The sequence below is a fragment of the Monodelphis domestica genome, chromosome 3, assembly GCF_027887165.1.
Source record: "Monodelphis domestica isolate mMonDom1 chromosome 3, mMonDom1.pri, whole genome shotgun sequence".
Classification (NCBI taxonomy): domain Eukaryota; kingdom Metazoa; phylum Chordata; class Mammalia; order Didelphimorphia; family Didelphidae; genus Monodelphis; species Monodelphis domestica.
In genome coordinates this window covers 173,612,296-173,639,297 of record NC_077229.1, presented here as the reverse complement: position 1 = coordinate 173,639,297, position 27,002 = coordinate 173,612,296, and the positions used below count along the sequence as shown (strand labels likewise).

The following is a 27,002-nucleotide window of genomic DNA, read 5'->3' as shown; positions in this document are numbered from 1 at the left end:
TGGCTCTCACATATTGGCAAAAGATATAGTTCAAATCCATATAACCTTTCAAAAGTCCTACAAAATCAAGGCTGGTTCCAACTGTGTTGGTCAGAGTTCCGAAATCTTTCAAAGTGGTTTTTACAGTATTGTCATTGTGCAAATTGTCTCCTGGTTCTGCTCACTTCACTTTGTATCAGTTCATATCTAGGTTTTTCTGAAAACATCCCCTTCATCATTTCTTACAGTGCAATAGTATTCCATTATATATATATATATATATATATATATATATATATATATCTCCTAACTTGTTCAACCATGGGTACTCCTCAATTTCTGACTCTGTTGCCATGAAAAGGCTGCTATGAATACTTTTGTATATATTGGTGCTTTTCCTCTTTCTCTGATCTCCTTGGGACATAGATCAAAACTCTAACCCCCTTTGCTTCTGTCTTATTCAAGATGCTCAAAGGACCTTGAGATTTTGCCTCTTACCACCTATGATCTTAGACAGGTCACCTCAGTTCTCTCATTTGTAAAATGAGGGCAGTTAAATTGGAAAATTGCCACAAAGCCTTTACATCTCAAAATTTTGTGATCTAAGAGAACTCAAGGGTTAGGGAATGTGCAATGACTGCCAGCCAGCACTTGCATCAGCATGGCTGTGGTAACTGCCCTGCATACCTATGAAGATTAGCCTGCATGTAAACTTTTATAAATGATCAAGATATTACTGGTTGTTCTCATTAATGATTATGCTAAAAAAAAAAGGCAATTCAATGGTATTTGAAAGATGAGAAATTGACTTTTGTTAGGATTTGATTCCTATCTCTGTGCTTTTGTTATGGTTAAACTCTAGCAGTTGGCTAATGTCCGAAGATGAGATTAAGACTGTGTGGGTGTTCCGTCCCTAACCTAATAGTTTGTTGACTGAACAAATGGATATTAGGCATTTTTGTACTTAAAGAGCCTTTGCACACCAAAATGATATATTTTTTAAAAAATTATTAATTAGCCTGGGAACAAAAGGGTACACCTAGTTTCTTGACCTTTTGACTGTTTAGTCATCACATTTACATTACTATGTAAAATACATTATCATTTCTTTGATAGCTTGGTATAGGAGAAAGAAGACTGGGAGACAGGAGACCTGAACTTGAATCCCAACACTGACTTAGTAGCTGTGTTATATGCAAGTTACTTTTTTTAAGCAACTAGATAGATGTCATAGAGCTAGGAAAACCTGAATTCCAATCAGACATCTAGTATCTTTGTGACTCCGAGCAAGCCACTTATTCTCTGTCTGCCTCAGTTTCCTCAAATTTAAAAGGGGAATAATAATAGCACTGCCCTCTTCCAGGTTTTGAGAATCTAATGATATAGATAATGTTTGTAAAGATATGCACAATACCTAGTACATGTTCATTGTTTTTCAGTTGTGTCTGACTCTTCATAACCCCATTTGAGGTTTTCTTGGCAAAGATACTGGAGTAGATTGTCATTTCCTTATCCAGCTCATTTTACAAAAGAGAAAACTAAAGCAAAGTGGTTAAGTGACTTGCCCATGGTCACACAGCTAGTAAGCGTCTGAGGCCAGATTGGAACTTGTGTTTTCCTGAATCCAGACCTCGAGCTCTATCCATTGGACTACCTAATTGTCCATGGCAGATAGTAGGTGTTTAATCAATACTTGCTCCCTTCTCTTCTCTTTCTCTTTGAATTTTATTGTCTTCCTTTGTAAAGTGAGGCTTATAACATGTACATGATGTGCCAAATGGGGCAATCATGGGAAAGTGCCTTTTAAACCATAGCTATGTAGATAGAGCAAACCTGAGTTGTTATTATTACTGTTCTATCCTTGAAGATGGTGCATGTATATTACCTATCTTTGATTTAATTTTTAATTTAACTTTGAATACTCTTCTTTCCTCTATAGTTGTGGATCACTGTGCCTCAGCAAACCATGGCTGTCAACATGAGTGTGTAAATGCTGATAATTCCTATTCCTGCAGATGCCATAAAGGGTTTGCTCTTAACCCAGATAAAAAAACATGTCACAGTAAGTTATGACATTCTGATGATATTAAGTGGCTTTAGGTACTGAAACCCCTCAAGGCCAGATTAACCTTTGATTATTCTGGAGGATTTACTAACCTTTTCCTGTCCTGTTATACTTTAATGGCTGCCCTTTCTTGAGCTCTCTCAACCTTCTTGACAAGTTATTTCAGTCTTTCCCAAGGTTTATATTGTGGAGAACCAAAGAGATCATTTTTCATAAATCTATACTTGGAGCGTAATAGAGGACCCTATTTTACTTTCCTCCCAAATAGACTCTGACGTCAGATAGGATGTCTGACATATCGTTTGCTGCTAATATAACTGTATATTTATTGGCAGAATTTTTAAAAACTTTTTTCATTAGAATGTTGTAAGAGAGAGTATTAAGCAATTCATCCATCCAGATCCAAAAATATCCTACTTTAAGAAAGCCTGATATAAGGCGAGCATACTAGTGCACATGTGTAATCCCTGCTACTGAGGAAGCTAAGACCGGTAGATCTATTGAGCTTAGGAATTCTAAGCTATGGTAGGGCTAATGCAAATGAGGGACCCACACTAAGTCTGGCACCAATATATGAGCCCCCAGGAAGGGGACTGTGGATCCAGCTGCAAAAAAGGAAAGCCAAAACAGCCCAAGTCAGAAACAAAGCAGGACAAAGTTTTTATGCCAATTATCAATGAAATTGGCCCATAGGCGCCTATTTGGGCAAGATAGGGAGACCAAGTGTCAAAAAAGAAAGGAAGAAAATGAGGAAAGAAGAAAGGGGAAGCAGGAAAGAAGAAAGGAAGGAAAGAAGAAGGAGGGAAGGAAGGAAGGAAGGAACGAAGGAAGGAAGGAAGGAAGGAAGGAAGGAAGGAAGGAAGGAAGGAAGGAAGGAAGGAAGGAAGGAAGGAAGGAAGGAAGGAAGGAAGGAAGAAGGAAGGAAGGAAGGAAGGAAGGAAGGAAGGAAGGAAGGAAGGAAGGAAGGAAGGAAGGAAGGAAGATTAAAAAGAGGAGAAAATAGAAGAAAAGCCTGGTATAACAAAATATAAACTTCAAAAAAAATCAAAATTAAGAAGTGTTCACACCCATTTTTCAAAAAGTCTGATAACTTATTATTGTAAACATAGAACTCCTTTAGTATACATAAGTATTTGTTTACTTGCCTGACTGAAAAGCTTAAAGCTCACATATCAGGATTCAAAATAAGTTGAAGATTAATTTTTAGATGAGGATAAAGCAGCTCTGAAATATAAGCTAGTGAGAAAACAGGATTCAATTTATTTTTTAATGACTTTATAAAACTTTTCATAAACATTTATTATATAAACAAGGAATCCAGTACTTAGAAACACACATGTGACTAAAACAAACAAAAAAGAGTGCCAATACTTAACCTTCTTGATATTCTTCAGTTCCCCTCAACATCTACTACAAGCAGAGGCCAGAATTAAGGGCAAAGGGGAATGAAGGACACATCTGGATGGATAGTTAATATTAGAGATGAGCTGCTGGTCATTAGTTGTCTTCTTTTGTTCCAGCCACCTGCCAACATCCTCCCTTTAGCTCCAGATGCTGTAAAAGGGCCATAGAGAGAAAGAAGGAATTTGGTTGTAGTGATGGTACACAGGCATTCTTTATCTATAATTCAATCTAATGGGGGGATGTTATATATATAAATATATGTATATTTATATATATACTAACTAAATACATGTGGACCAACCAGATGATTGATTTTAAATGTCCTACAACTGAAAATGCTGTATTAATTTTGAATCTGATTTGCTAAGTATGAGAAGTAGGAAAAATAGATATAAGACATAGTCCCTGTAAACCCCAAGAATTTACAGCTTAGTTGTTGGCATAATATAATAGACACTCATCAAATCACAAATTTTCCCAAGCTACAAATGACTAGGTGTCAAAAAAGTAATAAAGGCAATAAATTCTATAGTGCTTTAGGGGAAAGGGAAGATAGTGTTGGTTGGAGTGGTCATGGAAGGCTTTGTGGAAACCTGAGGGCCAACATGTTGTATGAAAGGAAAATAAACTACTGGAAACCAGGAGGCCCATCTTCTGCCTGATTCTGCCATGACCACTAACTTGTGAAATTCACCTTTCTGCACTGTGGCTTTTTTATCTACAAAGTGGGCATGAGTAGTATTTGCTACCGATTGAATAGGAGACAAACAAATGATTGAAAAAGAAAATGGAGATGAAAGTTTGCTTATAGTTAGGTATAAAATATTATTGGACATGACTCTCAAATTGGACTTTGAAGGAGGGGTAGATTCTGGATAGGGGAAGAAAAGAGGAAAGGGCATTCCAGAAGAGAGGAATGGAGACAAAGAATTGGATTGAGTAATAATGTCTTTCTTCTATTTTCTATAGAACTTCATTCTATTAATCATCCCCCTTCCTTATGAAACCTTCAAACCCTTCTCCCTCTTTATTGGTTCTTTTCCCTCTTTGTGATTCTATCACTTCTGTGCAGATATCCCCTATTCTAAATAATAATAAAAATTTTAATTGCCTCTTATGATTCCTCAGACCTCTGGCTATTATCATTCCATCTCAGTTTCCCCCTTCATCGCTAAACATATTGGAAGAATCATCTATAGTTGCTAATTTTCTCCCCCTGACAACTCACTTCTCAACCTATCACTAATCTTACTTCTGTCCCCACCATTCTACTGACATTTCTCCCTAAAAAGTCAGCAATATCCTCCTATTTGCCAAACTAAGTGGCATTTTTTTCAGTTCTCATGCTTGATCTCTTTGGTCTATTTAAAATTATGGATCACCCTTCTTTCTTCTGAATAGTATCCTTTGGTTTCCATGACAGAAATTCTCCTGTCATGTCTGTGTCATTGACCTTTCCTTTTTTGTCCACTTCATCATCTTGTATTTTTTCCCTCAGATGGGAATGTGTCCCCACTTAGCCCTCTTTTGTTTTCTTACTGTAATCTCTCTCAGTGATGTAATCCACTCCCACTATGTTAACAATCACCTCTATACAAATAATTACCTAATCTCTATCTTCAGCCCTATTCCCTCTCTCAAATTGACTTTGTAGGCAAAAGAGAAGGAGCCAGCGAAGAGGGAGAGAGAGACTGAAGAAGGAAGAAAGGCTGATTCATTTTGCTTCTTGCAATGGTTATAAGTGGACCCTCCCTCAGAGGAGTAAGGTTCACTCACAAGCTTAGAGATTGCTTAGCACTTAACCAGTAAGCATCATAAGCTGGACCTTCTGGGACATTGATCTATTCTATCTCTTCCACATCCCTCCAACTTAGCACTGAAATAAACACAAAAGGGACTCCCTTTTCAATAGACACAGAAAGCCTTACAAAAACCATATAAACTGACACACCAAAGAATGGAACAACAACAATAATAATAACAGGTCACATGTATATAATGATTGATGGTTTGCTAAATTCTTTATAGAATTAACTTAATGGAAAGGGGCTGAACACCAAATGGAAGAGTACTAGACTTTTCATGGATGTGCAGTTGAAGGGTTCATTTTCCATAACACTGAGGAAACTCTCAAAAGCTGGAAGAGCAGCTGTCACAAATATAACTTGAGGCTTGCATTCCTTGAGAGTAGCTTAGAATAACTATTTCAGGGCAGCTAGGTGGCTCAATGGATAGATGAATAGGTCTGAAGTCATCAGGACCTGCATTCAAATCCAACCTCAGAAACTTCCTAGCTGGGTGACCCTAGGCAAGTCACTTAATCTGATTGACTAGTCCTTGTCACTCTTCTGTCTTAGAATTGATAATGAGACAGAAGGTGAGGGTTTTAAAAGAAAAAAAAATAATAACTATGTGGACTTATCAAGAGATCAGGCCCGATTACCTGCAGGTCCATGAGACATAGTGGGGGAAAGTATGCAGCTATTACAAGATCAGAATGTACCATGGACAGCACTTAGGTGCTCATCAGCTATAGAGTCAGAGTCAAGAGAATATAGGTATAAAGTCAGGAAGAGAAAGAAGGAAAAGGGATCAAAGAGAGACCAAGTTAAATCTTGTTAGGAGAAACAAACTCCAGTCCCGAACCTTGTCCCTAATAGGTGTTTAACAGATATTTGTTGATTATTGATTTTTTCTCAAAAAAAAAAAAGTAAAAGGAAAGGGAGGATGCATGAGTACCCAATAAATTACCGTTTTGGAATTTTACCTATAAAACAGCAATGAGTTATTGCTGGGTATTATTTGGTTTCCATAAATCAAAGTCATTGTTTCTTTTCTCTTTTTTCAATCAGAGTTGGACTATTGTGCTTCCCTTAACCATGGCTGCCAGCATGAGTGCATTAATACAGAGGATTCTTATTCCTGTCGATGCCTGAAAGGATTTAACCTGAACCCAGATAAGAAAACATGCAAAAGTAAGTCACTCACTGTGTCAGGCAAGAATGGCCCCACCCCATGTCACTGTCCTGACTTTATTATTTTCTTTATTCTTTATTATCTTCTGGGGGGAAAAACTTGATAAAATATACTTATACACACCTAACCCAAATGTACAATAGGCACTATTCATCCATTCACTCTATTTGTCTTTTGGTCTTGTGTATGTGTGTGTGTGGGGGGGGGGGGGCTCTGGATTTGTCAGTAGAGACATTCTGGTGTGGAAACTCCCTCTAATAATGGAGATCAGAATTCCCCTGGGTCTCTTAGCCTTAGAGGGTTACCTAGAGCACTGAGGAGTTAAGAAGTAAACCATGGTCACACAGTTAATGTCTGTCCAAGGCAGAACTTAAATGTCTTTCTTTCTTAGCATCAATTCTAAAACAGAAGAGCAGAAAGGTCTAGGCAATTGGGATTAAGTGATTTGCCCAGGGTCACACAGCTGGCAGATTTGAACTGAAATCTTCCTGGCTCTAGGTCTGGAGCTCTGTCCACTGCACTTCTTAGCTTCTCCTTCAATGCATTAAGCTTTTCTTTCTTCATGACAACCCTTTGAAGTAGGTTGCACAGGTATTCATACCCCCATTTTAAGATGAGGACACTAAGGCTCAGAGTGATCTGCCCATGGTCATGCAACCAGTAATTCTAGAAATCAGGATCTGAAACCAGAATTCCTGTCTCCAAGTCTAACTCGCTTTCCACTATGTCATACTAAAAAGTACCTTTAGGTCTCAAGTTCTTCTGATGGTTGGATATAGCATCACTTTATAGCATTCACCTGAAATGACCAGCATTCTCATTTATCTATCTGTTTGTTTGTTTATTCATTTATTTATTTATTTGTTCATATATTTATTTATTTCCTCACTTATTTATTTATTTATTTATTTATTTATTCATTCATTCATTCATTTATTAAACCCTTACTTTCTGTATTAAAATCAATACTATGTATTGGTTCCAAAGCAGGAAAGTGGTAAAGTGGTTAGGCAATGGGACTTAAGTGACTTGCCCACGGTCACACAGCTAGGAAGTGTCTGTGTCTAAATTTGAACCCAGGACCCCTGTCTCTAGGCCTGGCTTTCAATCCACTGAGCCACCCAGCTGACTCCCCAGCATTCTCATTTAGAGAGATGGCTGCACTCTCCTTTACCTGTAAAATCCCATGACATTCGGGCTGCCCTAGTCCTCATGATAAGTTCAGGCATAGTGGACATCTGTGTTTCCCAACATTTAATCCTATACCTTATATTTTACTGATTATGTGTCTGCAAATTTTTCTTATGTAATTGAGTATTAATTATGTATGCATATAATTATGATTTTGTTTAGATATATCATTTAGATTTATGTAATTATGTATTTAGATTTAATTTTATAATTATACTAATATTTTTTCCAGTTAAGATTCATATATTATTTATATATACTCTACCTTAAACAAATGGTCACATAAGTCTCATTTTAAAATTAAATGTGGAATACCATTCCTTCTTGGAGAAGACAATACAGAATGATAACAGTGCCTGGACTTAGTCCAACATTACATGGAAATTTTAATTTAGTTCCTACAGAATGTAAAAACAATTAGAGGATAATTTCCACTAGACCACACACATGCACGGAAATACTAGAATTCGCTTTACAGACTTGGCCTCTTCCTGATGTTGCCCACAATTTTTTCTTTGGATGTGTGTGGCTAACCACACTCAGAAATCACTCATAGGTGACTTATTTGTGGGGTGTCAAAACTCACTTGGATGCTTCAAGAAAGCTGTGGCTTTTGTCAGGATGGGCACTCCCTAAGCCATATCACAGCCCCTCCATAACTTGAGGAATGTCAAGTCAGCAGGTACCTACTATGTGCCAGGCACTGGGCTAACTCCTGGAAATACAATGAAGACAAACACACAGTCCCTGCCCTTAAGGAGCTCATGTGCTCACAGATAAACCATGTGCATACAAGACATACCCAGGATGAATTTAAGGTAAATGATTTTATGAGTTGTGGTGGCCAAAAAAGTTCATTTCTGGGGAAGAGCCTCTACACATTGAGCTAGACTGGCTGTCTGAGGTAAACACATAGTCAATCACCAAGCCTTTTACAGCCCTACAAAATCTGCTAGCCATTGTGCTCTTTGAGAATCCAGGGTCAAGGGCAGCTAGGTAGTCCAGTGGATAGAGCACCAGAACTGGAGTAGGAGGACCTGGATTTAAATCTGGCCTCAAACACTTCCTATCCGTGTGACCCTGGGCAAGTCACTTAACCCCAATTGCCTAGCCTTGCTGCTCTTCTGTCTTGGAATTGATATTGATGGAAAGTAAGGGTTTTTAAGAAAGAGGGAGAGAGAGTCCAGAGACAGAGAATCAGAGGCATAAGAACTTTAGTAGAGGAAAGGGGCTTAGAGAGAAGGAGATAAGCATTTATAATGAGCATACTATGTTCCAGGCACTTCAGTAACTGCTTTTACAAACATTATCTCATTTGATCCTCCCAACAACCTGGAAGGTAGGTGCTGTTTTATTTTTGTTTTGTTTCAGTTTTCATTTGAGGAAACTGAGGCAAACAGAAGTTATGACTTTCCCATGGTCATACATCTAGTAAGTATCTTAAACTAGATTTGAAGTTGGGTCTTCCTGACTCCAGACCCAGTGCTCTATCCATTGGCCACTTAGCTGAGAAAATAGGGCACAGTCAAAAACATGCTGGCTTTAGATTGTGTCCCCATTTAATATCTCAGTTGTAGCATTTATTGCCTATGTGAACTTGAGTAAATTGTTTATTTTCTCTGGGCCTCAATTCCTCAAGTACAAAATAAGAATGTGGGCTCCAAGATCCATTATAGACTCACTGTCTTAAGTCTGGGATACTATGCTCCTATGAACATATATTCAAGGGATATATCCATATGAACAGATAAGAGATTGTGTTCCCATGGGCTTCATTGTGTGTTACTTTCTAAATGAAGTAGAAATAAGCCAAGAAGAATCCATTTCAATCTACGAGGCTCCCAAGATTCTCCCAACCTCTCCTCATTTTCTTACTCCTAGAGGAGCACACAAAATGAATGAATCTGTCATTAATGTGGACAGAGGCATTGGAATCATCCCTTTGAAAAGGCTATGGCCATTTGGATTGACTTCATTTAATCAACAAGCATTTATTAAGTAGCTGCTATGTGCCCGGCATTTGTTTGGGCTCTGGCAATGTAAAGGCAAAAGGACAACAGTCCCTGCTCTCAAAGAACTTCCATTCTAATGAAGGAGACAACATGTCTATATGTACAATATACACAAAATTAATACAAGGTGGTTCTGCACTAAAGGTGGTTCTTGAGCTGAGTCTTGAAGGAAGTCAGGAAGAATTGATGGCAGAGATGAGGAAAAGAACCTTACAGGCATGGAAGACAGCCAGTGCAAAGGCAATGAGATGGACAATAAAAGTGCCATGTCGTGATGGAAAACATGGAGGCCAGAGCTGGGGACCAGTGACCTAAACCATCAGAAAGCCTGCCCTCCCCTTCCCGCATCGCCTCTCCTCTGGCCCCACAAGACTGTTGACTTCGGTAGGGATTCACTAATTAACACATGTTCTGTTCCCCAAAGATTTTCGATCCTAATAATTTGGCACTTATCATCCATTTTATATATGGGGAAACTGAGTTTGGCTTTCCCAAGTTGACACTTACCTCCCCTAACCTTCCACATTCATAGCCCTTGATTCCAGAAATGTTGGCTTCTCTCCAAATACTCTCTTTTTCCTGTTCAGAGACAACTGGAAAGGGTGTGGAGGAGAGGTCAAAATGCAAAGGTCTGTCAGCACTTTCTCATCTTTGCTAGTAAAGCTAGCATTTATATGGCACTTTAGGGTTTGCAAAGCATTTTGCAATAATAGTACCTCCCTGCAATCAAGCAATTACTCAATAAAAATGAACTAAGTGCCTACTATGTGCCAGAAAGTGTACCAAGTGCTGGAGAGTGGTTATGCAACTCCTCAGGGTTGCATAACTACTAAGAATCTGATGCACTATCTCAACCCAGGTCCTCCTGAGTTCACCCATCCAGAAGCAACTGAATAACTCAGTGGATAGTATGTTGAGCCTAACTCAGTTATAACTCCAGTTAGGAATACCTACATTCAAATCTATTCTTACACAGTCACTATATGGGACCTAGAGCAAGTCCCTTAACGTCTGTCTGCCTCAGTTTCCTCAACTATAAAATGAAGACAATAATAGTGTCTTTTCTCCCAAGGTTATTTAATGGATCAAAGGAGATAATATTCATGAAGTACTTGGCAGAGGGCCTGGCATATAGTAAATGCTTAATAAATGCTTGTTTTCTTTCTCCTAACTCCAAGTCCACTATCCCACCTAACTGCCTCAAAATGTTTGCCATTGCATGGATCCCAGAGGCTTCCACTGTCTCAGTCTAAGCACCAAAAGAGCACATCATCCTCCACCTACCCTAGTAGCCCCTTCTTCTGTCCTTCCACAATTCCAGGCACATGGCCTCAACTCGAGGGGCTCCCACAGCTGCCCCTCTCACTGACCAAAGGATTCATTTTCCCACATCCCTCTTCTACGTCACTCACTCAAAAAACACTTCACACTCTCTCACAAACACACCCAAAGCCTGGATCTCATTAACACTGTGCCAAACATGCTTGGATCACCAGCATCCAAGGAACATATCTTCGTTCTTGAAATAGTCAAGGAATTTGCAGACACCTATAGGTGAGAGGCTGGTGAGAGGCAACTGGACAGAGGGGATAGAAAAGAAAACCAGAAAGGTCTGAGTTTATGTCCTACCTTTGGCACATAACTGGCTGTATGACTTTGGACCAGTCATAACTATACAGAGCCTCAGTCAATATAGTCTGTTGAACAACTACCCATCTGTGTTAGTGGAGAAAATTCAAAAAAACAAAATTCAGAGAAACAGTTGCTTTTCTCTATAATGTCAGTGGCGTTGAAGTCTAATGCAAGGTCACATAAGGAAGATGGTCGGTGCCCAGTTGACACTATGACATGATATTTACTCTTTGTGTCCCTCTCCTCACAGTGTCTTGCCCATGCTAATATATGCATGTTAAATTGCATTGACTGAAGCTAAATGGGCATCAGGAAAGCCCTCTTGCTCTTCAGTCATGCAGCCTGGGAGGACAAAGTCATCCCTAAACCAGGAGTGGAATGGAAAGAAAAATTAAGAAAATGGTAGAAAGAGACACCCACTCAGTCTTATTTGCTCCAGAATTTTTCAGGAAGAATCCTCCATTCAATTTTGTGTGTCGTTAACAATGCTCCTTCCAGAATGCCGTCAGGGAGAGTATAAGGAAGACCAAGCCCAACTCTTGATCATAAAACCTTCAGAGTGGTCTGCCTTGCCATGGGAGTAAAAATAACATCCCCCCCATTTGGTGTGATCCCACTTTGGGTGATTCAAAAACTGAGTCAGTCATAAAGAATTCCACATTCCATTGTTTTGCAGACCCCCAAAGTTAGTGGCAGGAAATAAAACTGGCCCAGAGGAACACTTCTGCAAAGCATTATAACTATCTTTTAATTTTTTTCACTATCTTTTGTTTTTTACATCTTTCTCATTTTTGAATGAGCAGCTATGTGGCACAGTGGATAGTGCACCAGGTCTAAAGTCAGGAAGACTCACCTTCCTGAGTTAAAATCTGGTCTCAGATACTCACTAACTGGGTGACCCTGGACAAGTCATTTCACCTTGTTTGCCTCAGTTTCTCTATCTCTAAAGTCAGCTAGAGAAAGAAATGGCAAACCATTCCAGTACCTCTGCCTAGAAAACCCCAAATGGGGTTACAAAAAGTTGGACATGACTGAAAAGATTGGACAGCAACAATATTTCTGAATCTCTCTCTCTCTCTCTCTCTCTCTCTCTCTCTCTCTCTCTCTCTCTCTCTCTCTCTCTCTCTCCTCCCTCTCTGTCTCTGTCTTTATCTGTCTCTGTCTGCCTCTGTCTGTCTGTCTGTCTGTCTGTCTCCCCTACCCTACTAGGAAACCATTCTTTGTTAGGAAAAATCAAAACTAAAGAGAAGAAAAAAATACAAAGCAATTCAGAAAATTAATCCTATGGCTGATAATATGTGCAATATTCCACACTCAGCATTTCGAGGGGAAAGGATAGAGGCAGGCTTAACCATTACATTTCTATCACATTCAAGGAATACTAGATCTATAATTGATCTCTCATAGAACATAAGATCTAGGGCCAAAAAGAATTCCCCCTCTAATGCAGCTCTCCTTCCCCATTTTACAGGTAAGGAAACTGAGACCTGAACAAAATCATAAAAATAATAAGTATCAAGAGGCAGAGTTTGAGCTTAGGTCTTTTTGACACCAGAACCATAGCTCTTTCTACTACATCACATTTTTTCAATTAGGTTGCCATAAGATTTTACAGAAATTAGGTTAGTGGCAAATGCCAATGAAAAGACATGTGGTGGATGTGAAGAGGCTACCAGATGTAGACAATGGCTGGAATCTTTGAAATACCATAAAAAAATAGGATCAGGGAAATGTAGGGGCAGGGAAAGGAGGTGGGCAAGAATGAAAGATACCAGGTAAGCCTGAATGCTGCACTAGCATCTGGGATACATACATAAAAGAACCAAGGAAGGCTTTCAGCCTGTCAGATTGACCCTTATCTGTAACTTGTGTATAAGAAAGTTGCAGGAATTGTACAAGATGAGAAGATGTGGTCACAGTGAGGTGACTCTCCACATAGTAGACATCACGGATCCATCAGACCATTCACTATGTAGAGGGAGGTGAATAGCACTTTATGGGCAGATTCTTTCAATTTCAGGTTTGGAGACATTGTAATGTCCAAGCAGGAAGCTCAGCTTAGGAAGCAGGAGATCTGAGTCTAAGAGGAACCATATAGTTGGAATAGTAAAAGGTAGCCAGGTGGCTCAGTGGATAGACTGCTGGACCTGGAGTCAGAAAGACCCAAGTTCAAATTTGGTTTCAGATGCTTAATACTAGCCATGTAACCGTAGGCAAGTCATTTAGCCTCTTGCCTGCTGGTTACCTCGTCTATAAAATGGGGATAATGATAGCATCTACCTCTCAATGTCATTGACCTCAGACCCTTCAGACTAGCTGGTGATCTGGGCAAATCTCTAAATCTCTCTGCCTAATCACACCTACCTCCCAGGATTGTTATGAAAATCAAATGAGATATTTGTTGCTTTTTAAAATAGCAAATTAGATACTTTATTATTTTCCAATTACATGTAATTTTTTAACATTTTTTTTATTTGAGTTCCAAAATCTCTCCTCTCCTTCCCCTCCCCTCTCATTGAGAAGGCAAGTGATTTGATATGTTATATATGTGCAGTCATGCAAAACATATTTCCGTGTTAGTCATGTTGTGAAAGAAAACAATTAAAAAAAGAAAAAGAAAGGACATTTTAAAAAGTATACTTCAGTCTGCATCCAGATTCTGTCAGTTCTTTCCCTGGAGGTAGACAGCATTTTTCATCATGAATCCTCCAGAATTGTCTTAGTTCATTGTATTGCTGAGAATAACGAAGTCATTCACAGTTGATCATCATACAGCATTGCTGTTACTATGTACAATATCCTTCTGGTTCTAATTACTTCACTCTACATCAGTTCATGTAGGTCTTTCCAGGCTTTTCTGAAACCACTCCCCTCGACATTTCTTATACTTTACTAGTGCTCCACTACATTCATATACCACAACTTGTTCAGCCATTCTCCAATTAATGAACATCCCCTGGATTTCCAATTCTTTTGACATCACAAAAAGAATCACTATACAAAGAAGGAACTGTTGGAGTCTGCCTGCAGAGCAGAGCATGCCATTTTTTACTTTATTCTTTCATGAGTTTTTATTGCATGTGTGGTATGTACCATCTTTCATGGCATGAAAAATATGCAAATATGTATTGCATGACAGCACTGGTATGCTCTACATAAAACTATTTGCCACCTCAGGGAGGAGGGAAAGAAGGGAGGGGAAAAATCTGAATTGCAAAGTGTCAGATAACAATTTTCAAAAATTGTTTCTATATGTAACTGAAAATTTTAAGTTAAAAGAAAGAGCTGCTATAAATATTTTTGTATAACTAAGTCCTTTTCTTTAAAAAAAAATCTTTGGGATGTAGACCTAGTAGTGGTATTGCTGGTCAAAGGGTGAGCACCATTTTATAACCCTTTGTACACAGTTCCAAATTGTTCTCCAGAATGGTTAGATCAGTTCCAAACTCCATTAGCATTATTGTTCCAATTTTTCCACACCTCCTTCAACATTTATCATTTTCCTTATCTGTCATATTAGCCAGTCTACTAGATATGAAGTGGTACCTCAGAATTGTCTTAATTTTCACTTCCAAATAAAATATTTGTAAAGCACTTTGTAAACCTTAGAAAAGAGCCATATAAATGCTAGCTCTTAAGTAGAATAGCAAATGAGAGTGCCACTTACTACCTGTATGAATTTGGACAAGTACTTCCTCTCTCTGAGGCATGGTTTCCTTATATATTATATGAGAGGGGCAACTAAGTGGCTCAGTGGATTGAGAGTCAATCCCAGAGATGGGAGGTCCTGGGTTCAAATGTGGATCAGACACTTCCTAGCTGTGTGACCCTGGGCAAGTCACTTAACCCCCATTGCCTAGCCCTTATTACTCTTCTGCTTTGGAACTAATACACTGTATCGATTCCAAGACAGAAGGTAAGGGTTTAAAAAAGATGTGCTATGAGAAAGGGTATAGTACATGATCTTTACGGTCCCTTTCAACTCTGGTAATCTATGAATCTATGACTGATTCCTGAAACACCATTTCTTCTACCCTGTGGACACATGAAGACTGTTCTTGATTTAAGACCATAAAAGTGAATAGCTGAGATGTAGGAATTCTCCCAGACCCATGATCCTCCCCAGGGATCCCCTGAGAAATATTTTAACAACTCCCCCCCCCACCTCCCCAAAAATGTGCTCAACACATTTTTAAGTTTAATCTGAATTTAAAACATTTCTTCCATCACTTTAAGACTAAATAATCAACAAAACAATAAATCAAATCCTGTTACCTCAGTTGTAAAATGGAGAAAATAATAACACCTACTTCCCAGGGTTGCTGTAGGGTTTGAATGTAATATTTGTAAAGTACTTGGCAAAGTCCACCATATCTACAAGTGTAGATTCTAAGATTATGTTAATAAATGAGTTGCTGGTCTGTGCTGGTAGAGGAATTTTCACAGTTCAAATTCCCCCACACTGATGCCATCTCAGGTCTAGACCAAAAAATACACACACACACACACACACACACACATACACACACACATGAAAGAAATTGTGACTAGAAGATAAAGGTGGATCTTCCAACTTCTAAGTACAATGTGTTTTCATTCACTCCTCCCAAAGTTTCTGCTCTCCTCTTCCTTCTGTTTTCTTCTCTCCTTCCCATTCATTATCATGCGTGTGCAAACATACTGATGGCCAGTTTAGGGTCTGTTGATCTATGGTGACATATAGATAAAAATAGACAGCTATAACACAGACTATAAAAGGGTGAAAAGGGCACTGAATGAGGAATTAGGAGAGCTGATTTCTCATCTTAAATCCACTAACAAGCTGTGTGAACTTGGACAAGTCACTAACCTCTGAATTTCAGTATCTTCATCTGTATGAGAAGGGATCAAGGTAAAGGAGAAAAGGTACCGGATCCAGAGAGAAACTTGGATTTAAATACCAGATCTGCTACTTGCTATGAAAGTGACCTCAAACAAATCAATTTCACTTCTCTTCAATTTCTTTATTTAAAAAAGGGGGTGGAAATGGGGGTCCTAGACTAGATGATCTCTAGGACTCTTTTCTGCTCTAAAAGTAAGAATTAGCTCATCTCTCAGGTCTGTTTCTCCCTCTGTGTTCCTCTGCTGGTATGTAAGAAGTTCATCAGTAAGAAGTTTCAGTGGGTAGAGCACAAGATCTAGAGTTAAGGAGACCTGCATTCAAATTTGGCCTTAGAAACTTCCTAGCTGTGTAACCATGGACAAATCACTTAATTTCTGTTTATTTAAATTTTCTGACCTGTAAAATAGGGATAATAATAGCCCCTACTTCAAAGTGTTGGGGTGAAGATCAAATAGGATAATAATTATAAAGCACTTCACATAGTCAGTATTAGTAATAACTAATTCACTTCCTCTCTGAAGTTTTCCATCTCCTCCAAAGAGACAAGTAGGTGATACAATGGAAAGGGCACTGGATCTGGGGTCAAGAATACCTGAATTAAAATCCAGCTGTGGACATTTACTAGCTGTGTAACCCCGGGCAAGTCACTCAACTTCTGTCTGTTTCAGTTTTGTCAACTGAAAAATAGAGAAAATAATAGCACCTATTCCTCCACTCCACCCCCCCAGGACAGTTGTAAGAATTAAATTAAATTAAATTAAAAATGAGATATTTATAAAGGGCTTACACAGTGCCTGTTTTGTTCAGGATGCCCTTTATTACCCCATTTAGGGTTTTCTTGGCAAAAAGATTGGAGCAGAATGCTATTTCCTTCTCCATCTCATTTGACAGTGTAGGAAACAATTTTGGCAGTGTCACACGGTACATAGTAGGTGTTTAAGAAAATGCCCGTTTCCTTTGTTGTCCACAACTATCTTTGTACATGGTCCAGTCAGTGTAGGGATAGTTAAGTTTCCCACCTCTCTAAAGGCTTGTTAATGTCCATATTATCCAGCTGGTTACTATACACATCATATGGCTAGTTAATATTCACGATATACAGTCGGTCAGTGTTCAGGTTATATGGAAAGAAGAGACAGATTAGACAGTGTAGCAGAGGAACACAGAGGGAGAAACAGACCTGAGAGATGAGCTAATTCTTACTTTTAGAGCAGAAAAGAGTCCTAGAGATCATCTAGTCTAGGACCCTCGTTTCCTCCCCTTTTAATGAAGAAATTGAAGCAAAGTTGATTTATTTGGGGTCACATCCACATAAGAAGTTGATATAGTTTTAACATTTTCAGTCAGGGAAATAAACCACAAATTGCCTAATGGCTAGATTTTTCTTGCACAAAAGGAATAAAGTTTGAATGAAGGGGTTGGGGTAGTCTGTTACACTAATGTAACCTGGGGCATCATTAGACACATTTCCATTGAAAATGCCACCTGGATTTCATCTTGAGTTTCATGAGATAGATGCTGCTTGGGATTTCGAATGCATCTGGTGCAAGGTTAAGAACTAGACTCTTGGGGGCAGCTGGGTGGCTCAGTGGATTGAGAGCCAGGCCTAGAGATGGGAGGTCCTGGGTTCAAATGTGGTCTCAGATACTTCCCAGCTGTGTAACCCTGGGCAAGTCACTTGACCCCCATTGCCTAGTTCTTATCAGTCTTTTGTCTTGGAACCAATATACAGTATTGATTCCAATACAGAAGGTAAGGATTTTAATTTAATTAAAAAAAAAAAGAATTGGGCTCTTGCTCAAGGTAAATGCACTCCCCTCCCTCTCATAGATGGATTTTTTTTTTTAAGTCTTACCTTCCATCTTAGAGTTAATATTGTGTTTCAGTTCCAAGGCAGAAGAATGGTAAGGGCTAGGCAATGGGGGTTAAGTGACTTGCCCAGGGTCATACATAGATGGCTTTTTCAATGTTTAGTGAGAGTAGACATAGTTGGTCCTTTCTCCCACTTCCACAGGGTAATAGCAGATGCCAGTTTTCCCATCCCCTCTAAAGGATGGTCAATGTCCATATTATGCAGCTGGTTACTATACACATTATACGGTTAGTTAATATTCACAATATACAGCCAGTCAGTGTTCAGGTTATACAGAAAGAAGAGACAGATTAGCTTTTCTCAACATCCAACAGGTTTTTGCTGTTGTTTTGGGATCTGGTTTTGGTTTTTGTTTTTTGGTAGAAAAGGGTATCAGCAAACGGGCAACAGACTATGGGAAGAGGCATCTTAGAGCGCACACACACACCCCAGGAGACAGTGCCCAGCATGTCTTAGAAAGTAAGCTTCAGCTGGGTTTACCCCAAAGAGATCATAAGGAAAAAGACTTGTACAAGAATATTCATAGCTGCACTCTTTGTGGTGGCCAAAAACTGGAAAATGAGGGGATGCCCATCAATTGGGGAATGGCTGAACAAATTGTGGTAGATGTTGGTGATGGAATACTATTGTGCTAAAAGGAATAATAAAGTGGAGAAGTTCCATGGAGACTGGAACAACCTCCAGGAAGTGATGCAGAGCGAAAGGAGCAGAAGCAGGAGAACATTGTACACAGAGACTGAGACACTGTGGTACAATCAAAGGTAATGGACTTCTACATTAGTGTCAATGCAATGTCCCTGAACAACTTGCAGGGATCTAGGAGAAAAAACACTATTCATAAGCAGAGGACAAACTGTGGGAGTAAAAACACCGAGGAAAAGCAACTGCTTGACTACAGGGGTGGAGGGGATATGACTGAGGAGAGACTCTAAATGAACACTCTAATGCAAATACCAACAACATGGCAATAGGTTCGAACCAAGAACACATGTGATACCCAGTGGAATTGTGCGTCGGCTATGGGAGAGGTGGTGGGAAGCGGGGGAGGAAAAGAAAATGATTTTTGTTTCCAATGAATAATGTTTGGAAATGACCAAATAAAATAATGTTTAAAGTAAAAAAAAATTAAAAAAAAGAAAGTAAGCTTCATGAAGGCAGGAACTATATTCTCTGCATGTTCTATATCATACCCTACTTATTTTTTATTTATAATAATTTTTATAATGATGGAAATCAACAAATACCCACTAACTCATATTTTTCAATGTCTCCATGAATCTTAGGATCCTGGAACTTTTTAGAGCTAAAAAAAAAAAACACTTTAGAATCTTTAAACAAGGCATAGGTAGGTAGATAGAGATAGAGAGATCAGTGGATAGAGAGCCAGGCCTGGAGATGGGAGGTTCTGGGTTCAAATATGACCTCAGATACTATCTAGCTATATGACCCTGGACAAGTCACTTAACCCCCATTACTTAGTCCTTACTATTCTTCTACCTTAGAACCAATATATAGTATTTATTCTAAGATGGCAGGTAAGTGCTTAAAAAAATAGTAAGGCATTGGGGCAGCTGCGTAGCTCAGTGGATTGAGAGTCAGGCCTAGAGATAGGAAATCTTAGGTTCAAATCTGGCCTCAGACACTTCCTAGCTGTGTGACCCTGGGCAAGTCACTTAACCCCCATTGCCTAGTCCTTACAGCCCTTCTGCCTGGGAACCACTGCACAGTATTGACTCTAAGCAGGACAGTAAGGATTAAAAATGAAGGGCAGTATGGTATAGTGGGGGACAGCTAGGTAGATAGAGATAGAGAGATCAGTAGATAAAGAGCCAAGCCTATAGATGGGAGGTCCTGGGTTCAAATTTGACCCCAGACATTTCCTAGCTTTGTGACTACCATTACTGCTCTTCTGCCTTGGAATGAATTCTTAATATCAATTCTAAGACAGGGGTTGGGGGGGGCAGGGGGGACAAGAATTGATAAGCAGTGTGGTATAATAGAAAGAATGCTGGACTTAGAGTCGGAAGATTGTTCTTTCAGTTGTGTCTGACTCTCTGTGACTCCATGAACCATAACATATCACATCAGTACTGTTCGTGGGGTTTTCTTGGCAGGGATACTGGAGTGGTTTGCCATTTCCTTCTCTGGTGGATCCAGGCAATCAGAAGTTAGTGACTTGCCCAAGGTCACACAGATAGGAAGTGTTTGAGGCCAGATTTGAATTCAGGTCTTCTCGAAGCCATGCCCAGGGCTTAGTCCACTAAGCCACCTAGATGCCCCAGGAGTCAAGAGACACTTGGGTTTAAATCTATATTCTGACACTTCCTAGCTATGTGATCTTTGGCAAGTCACTTAAACTTTATGCATTTCAGTTGCCTCTTGTAAAACAGGAATAGTTTGTAGACTGTCTGGGTTGTTATAAGGAAAATGCTTAAAACTTCCAAAGTTCTATAGAAATGTGAATTATTAGATCCAACCTCTTCATTTTTACAGATGAAATAAATAATATAAGTATAAAATGATATAAATAGATGAGCGAACTAAGGCCTGGGGAAGTTAAGTAGTTGTCCCAAGGTCACAAAGGAAGTAATAATAACCATGATAAGAGCTAATGTTTAGACGATGTCCATCCCCCTGTAGCCTGGGTCTCGGAACTGCTTCAGGATCATCAGGCACTGTTCTCAAAGGAAGCGGGAACTCAAACTCTACCTTTTAAATCCTTCTCTCTTCAGGAATCAACTACTGTGCTCTGAGAAAACATGGCTGTGAGCATGAATGTGCAAATGCAGAAGACGGTTACTACTGCCGGTGTCGTCCTGGCTACACCCTGAACCCCAATGGGAAGACCTGCAGAAGTGAGTATCAGCCCAAACTGCCACACATCATCCCACATGGCTGAACTTTGTGCATGTGAGGAGAATGAGGAGAAATTTTTTTTTTTAAGAAACCACCAGTTTATTGAATGAAAAATCTAACAGCAACTCCCCCCCACCCCGGCCCGACCAAGAGAGCACCAAAGGGGATTCCTACCCCCAAAAGGTTTGAAATATATAGCCAAACAGCCTTGTTTTAGGGAAGGGCAGCACAGATATCACACTCCGTAGTAGGCACATCAACTCTCAGTGGGCAAGCATTTCCAGAGTACCTGTTATGACCCAGGTGCTAGGGATACAAGGACAAAAATGAAAGAATTCCAGTGAAGGGGGAACTCATTACCTCCCAAGGTAGTGCATTCTCTTTTAGATAGTTTAATAGTTAATAACCCAATGGTCAGGCAGATAGAGCACTGAGTCTACCATCAAGAAGACCTAAGTTCAAATCCAGACTCAGACACTTACTAGTTTGTGACCCTGGGCAAGTCATTTAACTTCACTTGTCTCAGTTTCCTCATCTGTCAAATGAGCTAGAGAAGGAAATGGCAAACCTCTCCAGTGTCCTTGCCATGAAAATCCCAAATGGGGTCACAAGAGTTAAGACTGAATGATTGAATGACAACAAAAGTGTCAGCTACTGTGCTAAGTTTGGGGATGCAAATACAAAAAGGATAGCCCCTGCTTTCAAGAAGTTTATAATCTCACACAGGTAGGTACTCATAATATGAAGCTGAAAAGCTGGGATGGGGTAGGGGTGACAGGAAGATGAAAAAAGGGTAAGGGACCAATTTCAGGGACAAGATGGAGCTTAAGAGAAGTCCCAGAGTAGTGGAGCCAGTGAGAAATGAGGAGATTTCCAAATAAGCTCCCTCCTTAAATAGAGGTTTTGGAATTTGTGGCCCCATGCTCTAATCAGAGAGGCAGGGGGCACTGATGAAGGGGAGTCAAATGGCAAATAGGATCTTATGGATGATAAGGTTTTTCCCAAAAATGAGCTTCCTAGGATGTGATGGAGAAGTCAGAGAGATCCAGAGTAAAGCAGCCAGGTGAGAAATGAATAGTTCTCATATTTTTTAGGAGACTCGGTGGATAGACTCCTGGACCTGAAGTGGGGAAGACCTTAGTTCAAATCCAGCCTCAGACATTTCTTATCTGTGTGATCCTGGACAAGTAATTTAACCTCTGATAGCCTGACAGAAGGACCCCCTGAATCCTTGCCAAAACAATCCAAAACATATGAATAGCTTTTATCCATGGGATCATGAAGAGTTGGGCACAAGGAGAGAGAGAGAGAGAGAGAGAGAGAGAGAGAGAGAGAGAGAGAGAGAGAGAGAGAGAGGAGAGAGAGGTCTGTGGGGATTTCCCCCCAATTCAACTGAGCCTAAATCTGCCTCTCTGATTTCCTTCTACCTGCTTCTCCTAGTTCTGCCCATGGGCCAAGCAGATGTCTTTTCTCCCTTCTCTTTAACCACCCTTCAAACCTTTGAAGATAGCTGTCGGACTCAAGCTGGTTTTCACATACTAGTATTATGACTGGCCTCCCCAAATACACTATTGCTTTGTTATTAAACATGGTAGAAAGAAAGGGAAATTGGTACAAGAGTCTAGGGGAGGAGGAGTAAGCATCCAATTACTGCAAAATTGAGCTGAGTGTAGTGGGGCATTTTCTTTTTAGCATTTTCTTAATTCTCTCATATAACAGCCCACAACAAAGCTCTATTTGATGATGTAAGCTCATGGAAAATTACAGGCTTTGCCAACTGGAAATTTCTGTAGTTTTTTACAAGTCATAGTCTCCACTTTGCTTGCTCTGGCCAACAGGGCTGGGGACAACGTATGTTAAATCAGGATGGATTCCTGTAAATCTGACATATGTAGAGGTGGGGGTGGGGTGGGGGTAGGGGAGAAGGAGAACAGTCACATGTTCTGGGGGAGAGAAGGGTTCTCTATGTTATTCCTGACAGCCATAGACCTCAGTCTGTTCACCCAGCTAACTGCACATCTGTAAAAGCTTTAGGGACAGAGATACATTGTGAATGAGAACAGTGCAGCTGTTTAATATTTGAACCATAAATTGTTAAGAGAAAGTTTCAAAGTCAAAGCATTAGGTACAAACTTGTCCCTCATCGAATATTGTTTCCTTTTGAATCCTTAAGAGTGACAGTCACCCAGTATAAACATGCTAAGGACTGACTTTTAGAATTGCCCCCTAGATACAATTTTCCAGGAAGTTGGCGTAGAATTGGAGCTAATCCAAGCACTTTCCCAAACCCTATCTTACAATATTCATGAAGACTCTGGTCTTAGCTGGCATTCTGCCTCTGAAACTATAAGCCAAGAGAAGAAACAAACAAAGTGAGAGTCTGGACTAATTAATTCAATTTGGTAGATATGTATTCAGTGTCTATTGTGTTCAAGGCTTTGTACTATGTAATAAGGGATAAAAAAAAAATTGGCAGTCCCTGCCCTCAAGATTTTGCTTGTTTATAGTCTCCTGGAAGATGGGGTAAAGTATGTCTTGTACATAAATAAGAATTATTGGGGGGGGGGAGGGAGAGAGGGAGGAGTGAGAGAGGGGAGAGAGAGGCAAACAGATAGATAGATAGATAGATAGATAGATAGATAGATAGATAGATAGATAGATAGATAGAAAAAAGAAAAGAAAGAAAGAAAGAAAAGAAAAGGAAGAGAGAAAGAGAAAGGAAAGAAAGAGAAAGAAAGAAAGAAAGAAAGAAGAAAGAAAGAGAAAGAAAGAAAGAAAGAAAGAAAGAAAGAAAGAAAGAAAGAAAGAAAAGAAAGAAGAAAGAAAGAAAAGAAAGAAAGAAAAGAAAGAAAGAAAAAGAAAAGAAAGAAGAAAAGAAAGAAAGAAAGAAAGGAAGGAAGGAAGAAAGAAAGGAAGGAAGAAAGGAAGAAAGGAAGAAAGAAAGGAAGGAAGGAAGGAAGGAAGGAAGGAAGGAAGGAAGGAAGGAAGGAAGGAAGGAAGGAAGGAAGGAAGGAAGGAAGGAAGGAAGGAAGGAAGGAAGGAAGGAAGGAAGGAAGGATAGGTGAAAAACAAGCATGTCTATAATGTGCCAGCAATTGTGCTAAGTGCTAAAAGATTAGAAATAAAATGTAAGTAAGATGGTACTTGCCCTCAAATAGCTTACATTTTGAATAATACAAAGGTATAAAGTGATAGGTACAAAGGAAAATCCAAGTAAAGTGCCGTAGAAAAATTAAGAAGAAAGGAAGACTTTGATCTAGGGAAACCAGGGAAGAATTAATGGAGTTGGTGAGGCCTAAGCTGAACTTTGAAGAAAGAGAAGGATTTTCAGTAGGTTGAGATGAGGAAATAAACAGAACTATAACTAAGAATATTTTCACTTAAGAAAAAAAAAACAGGTGGGTGGGAACAGCAATTAGCATACAGGACAACCCAGCCAGAGATATGTTTGCATAAGAAGGGATGTTCCAACATTTTCATTGGTCAGAGATCAGAGACAAAATCAGCCCTGTGACCAAGGTACCATGGCAGCGGGCCTCTGGGGCAGGAGTTATGCCACAATAGATTGGATCAGCTTCTCTCAGAAAGGAAGTTACTTACCCTGTCAGTGGCCTGGGACAAATCTCTATTCTTTCCATTGGTTTTAATTCTGAGAAGGAGTACTTTTCAAACATGAGGAAGAATCTGCACAAGCACAGGTGAGGGAGAAGTGTTTATTAAGTACAGTAGGATTTTGTTTTACCTGAACTTAATACATGAGGATTCGTGTATATGTGATTGGTAACTTAAATCAAATAAAGGCAGAAAAATACATAAAATAAAAATTTTTAATTACAAGCTAAATCCACATCACTTTGCCAAGCAGCATAAAAACCTCTCAGCAGTTCACCCAATCGTGCTTCTTTTTTGATCTGAGAAGTGTTCATGTGAGTCTTTATTTTGTTTTGCACCAGGGATTAGAATCCTCATCAGTCATTGTCTGGAGTTCTCACTTGTAACAAAGTTGTGTCTGTGTCAGAGCAGTGCTATTTAATTATTAATAATGGCCCCAAAGTAAAAGAGTAGTGATAGTAGTAGCTCTGATAAGCCTAAGAAAAGTTGTAAAGTGCATAAGAATGTTTTTTTAAAAGAAATACTGATTAAATAATAGGGTTTGCGATCATGTATGATTTTCAAATGATGTGAAGGATCTTAGAAGGTAAAGCCTGTAAAAATGAAGTCCTACCATACCTACAATATGTCAGGCCCATTTCCTGCCCAAGAACAGAGCAAGGCAATGTCAGAAAATGGCGAATCTGGCTAGAATGTAGATTGCATGAAGGGGAGTAATATAAAATAAGGCCAGAAAGTAGGTTGGAGTCTCTACTGTCCAAGACTTCAGATGCCTGACAAAGGAATTAATATATTGTCCTAGGGTATGAGGTAGGGAGCCATGGAAGTTTTATAAGCAAGGAGGAAATGGGGTCAGATCTGTACCCTGGGAAAATTATCATGGCAACTATATAAAGAATGGGTTAGAAAGCCGAGACACTAGAGGCAGAGTAGTCTATTTAGGAAGCCATTATAATACTAGGGGTGAGAGGTGAAGAGGGCTGATTTAGAGTAGTGAGTGAAGAGCAGGAATGACTAAAGAGGTAGAATGGAGGTCAAATCAACAGTACTTGTAAACTAATGGGATATAGGAAGTATGGGATATGGTGAGTAAAGAAAGAGGAAGAGACAAAAATGGCTCCATGGAAGTGCCTGGGTGATTGGGAAGATGGAGGTGCCATCACTAGAAATAGAGTAGTTGGGATGATGGGTTTTTTTAAGGGGGAAAGATAATTGGTTTGGTTTTAGACAGGATGTGTTTGAAGGACTCTCCCAATATCCACATGGCTAGTAACTGGAAACTACCAGAGTTCATGGAAAGATTGGGGATGTATAAAGTCATCTAAATAGGGAAGTTAGCTGAACCCACTGAAGCAAATGAGCCCACCAAGAGAAAATCTATATAAAGAAAAGAGAAGAGGGCCAAAGACACTAACAGGGAGATGGGAGGGTGACAATGAGGAACTCAAAAGGAAATGACCAGATAGACAGAACAAGCTGAAAGAGGAGATTTGGAGGAAAGAATGGTCAAAAGGTGTCATACTGCAGAAAAATTCCAATAAATAGTAGCTAACATTCATTTAGTAGTTTAAGGTTTATAACATGGTTTACATATATTTACCCATTTGATATTCCTAACATCTTGTGAGGCAGATTCTGTCATTATGCCTCATTTACAGGTGAAGAAACTGAGATTAACAGAATTTAAGGTGATTTATACAGGGCCCACACAGCTAATAAGTGTTCAGGGAGGACTAGCACCTCTGGTGTAAGGGCTTGCTGAGCCCTTTTCAGGTCAGTTCAAGGCTGCTCATCCTACTTTAATGTCCACCTTTCACCTAATTCTCCTTCAGTGTCCACCTTTCACCTAGCTCTCGCCTGTGGATTCAAGAAGTTGCCCAGTCTCCACATCTCTGCAGATAGGCTAAATCATGTTGAGGACAACCTATAGGTTTCAAACCTATTGGGTGAGCTAGAGAGATATCTACCTCAAGCATGTGAAGACTTCCTCAGATGGAATGAGAACAATTTGTTTCAAGCTATGAAGATGACTAAGGCAAGCACTGTGGAGCATTTAGAACTTGGGCAGACTTGGAAGATGTCTGCACTGGTCATCCACTGCATCCTTGGCCATCACCCCTCTGGAAGAGAGAATGAGGCCAATGACATTGCAACTCTGCCTCACTTAAATCCAACTTGTACAAATCCACATATCACTCTCTGTCCTCTTTGAAAACAAAGGAGGAATGACAACAAGAAGTATCTGAGATTAAATTCAAACTTAAACCTTTCTGACTCCAACTTCAGCATTCTATGGACTTAGATTCTAAGGATTCTTGGTGATTTAGTGGATATCTTGCTGGAGGTAGTCAGATCTGGGTGTGAATCCTGCTTTACACATTTACTAGCTGTGTGAGCCTGATCAAAATCACTAGCTCAGTGATAGTGAACCTTTTAGAGACCTTAGAGACCAAGTGCCCAAACTGCAACCCTAATACTGCATGTGAATCCATGCCTTGCCCCAAACAGGGGAGGGAGAAG

The 27,002-nt window shown here is 39.6% G+C and overlaps 1 protein-coding gene across 1 annotated transcript in view; it reads left to right on the top strand.

Moving 5' to 3' along the window:
* MATN2 (matrilin 2) overlaps nt 1–27,002 on the top strand; it is a 213,638-nt gene that overhangs the window by 130,942 nt on the left and 55,694 nt on the right. The window contains exons 6-8 of the mRNA XM_056823286.1: nt 1,919–2,041; nt 6,301–6,423; nt 20,747–20,869. Of these exons, the coding sequence (XP_056679264.1) occupies nt 1,919–2,041; nt 6,301–6,423; nt 20,747–20,869 (369 nt within the window). The remainder of the gene's footprint in view (nt 1–1,918; nt 2,042–6,300; nt 6,424–20,746; nt 20,870–27,002) is intronic.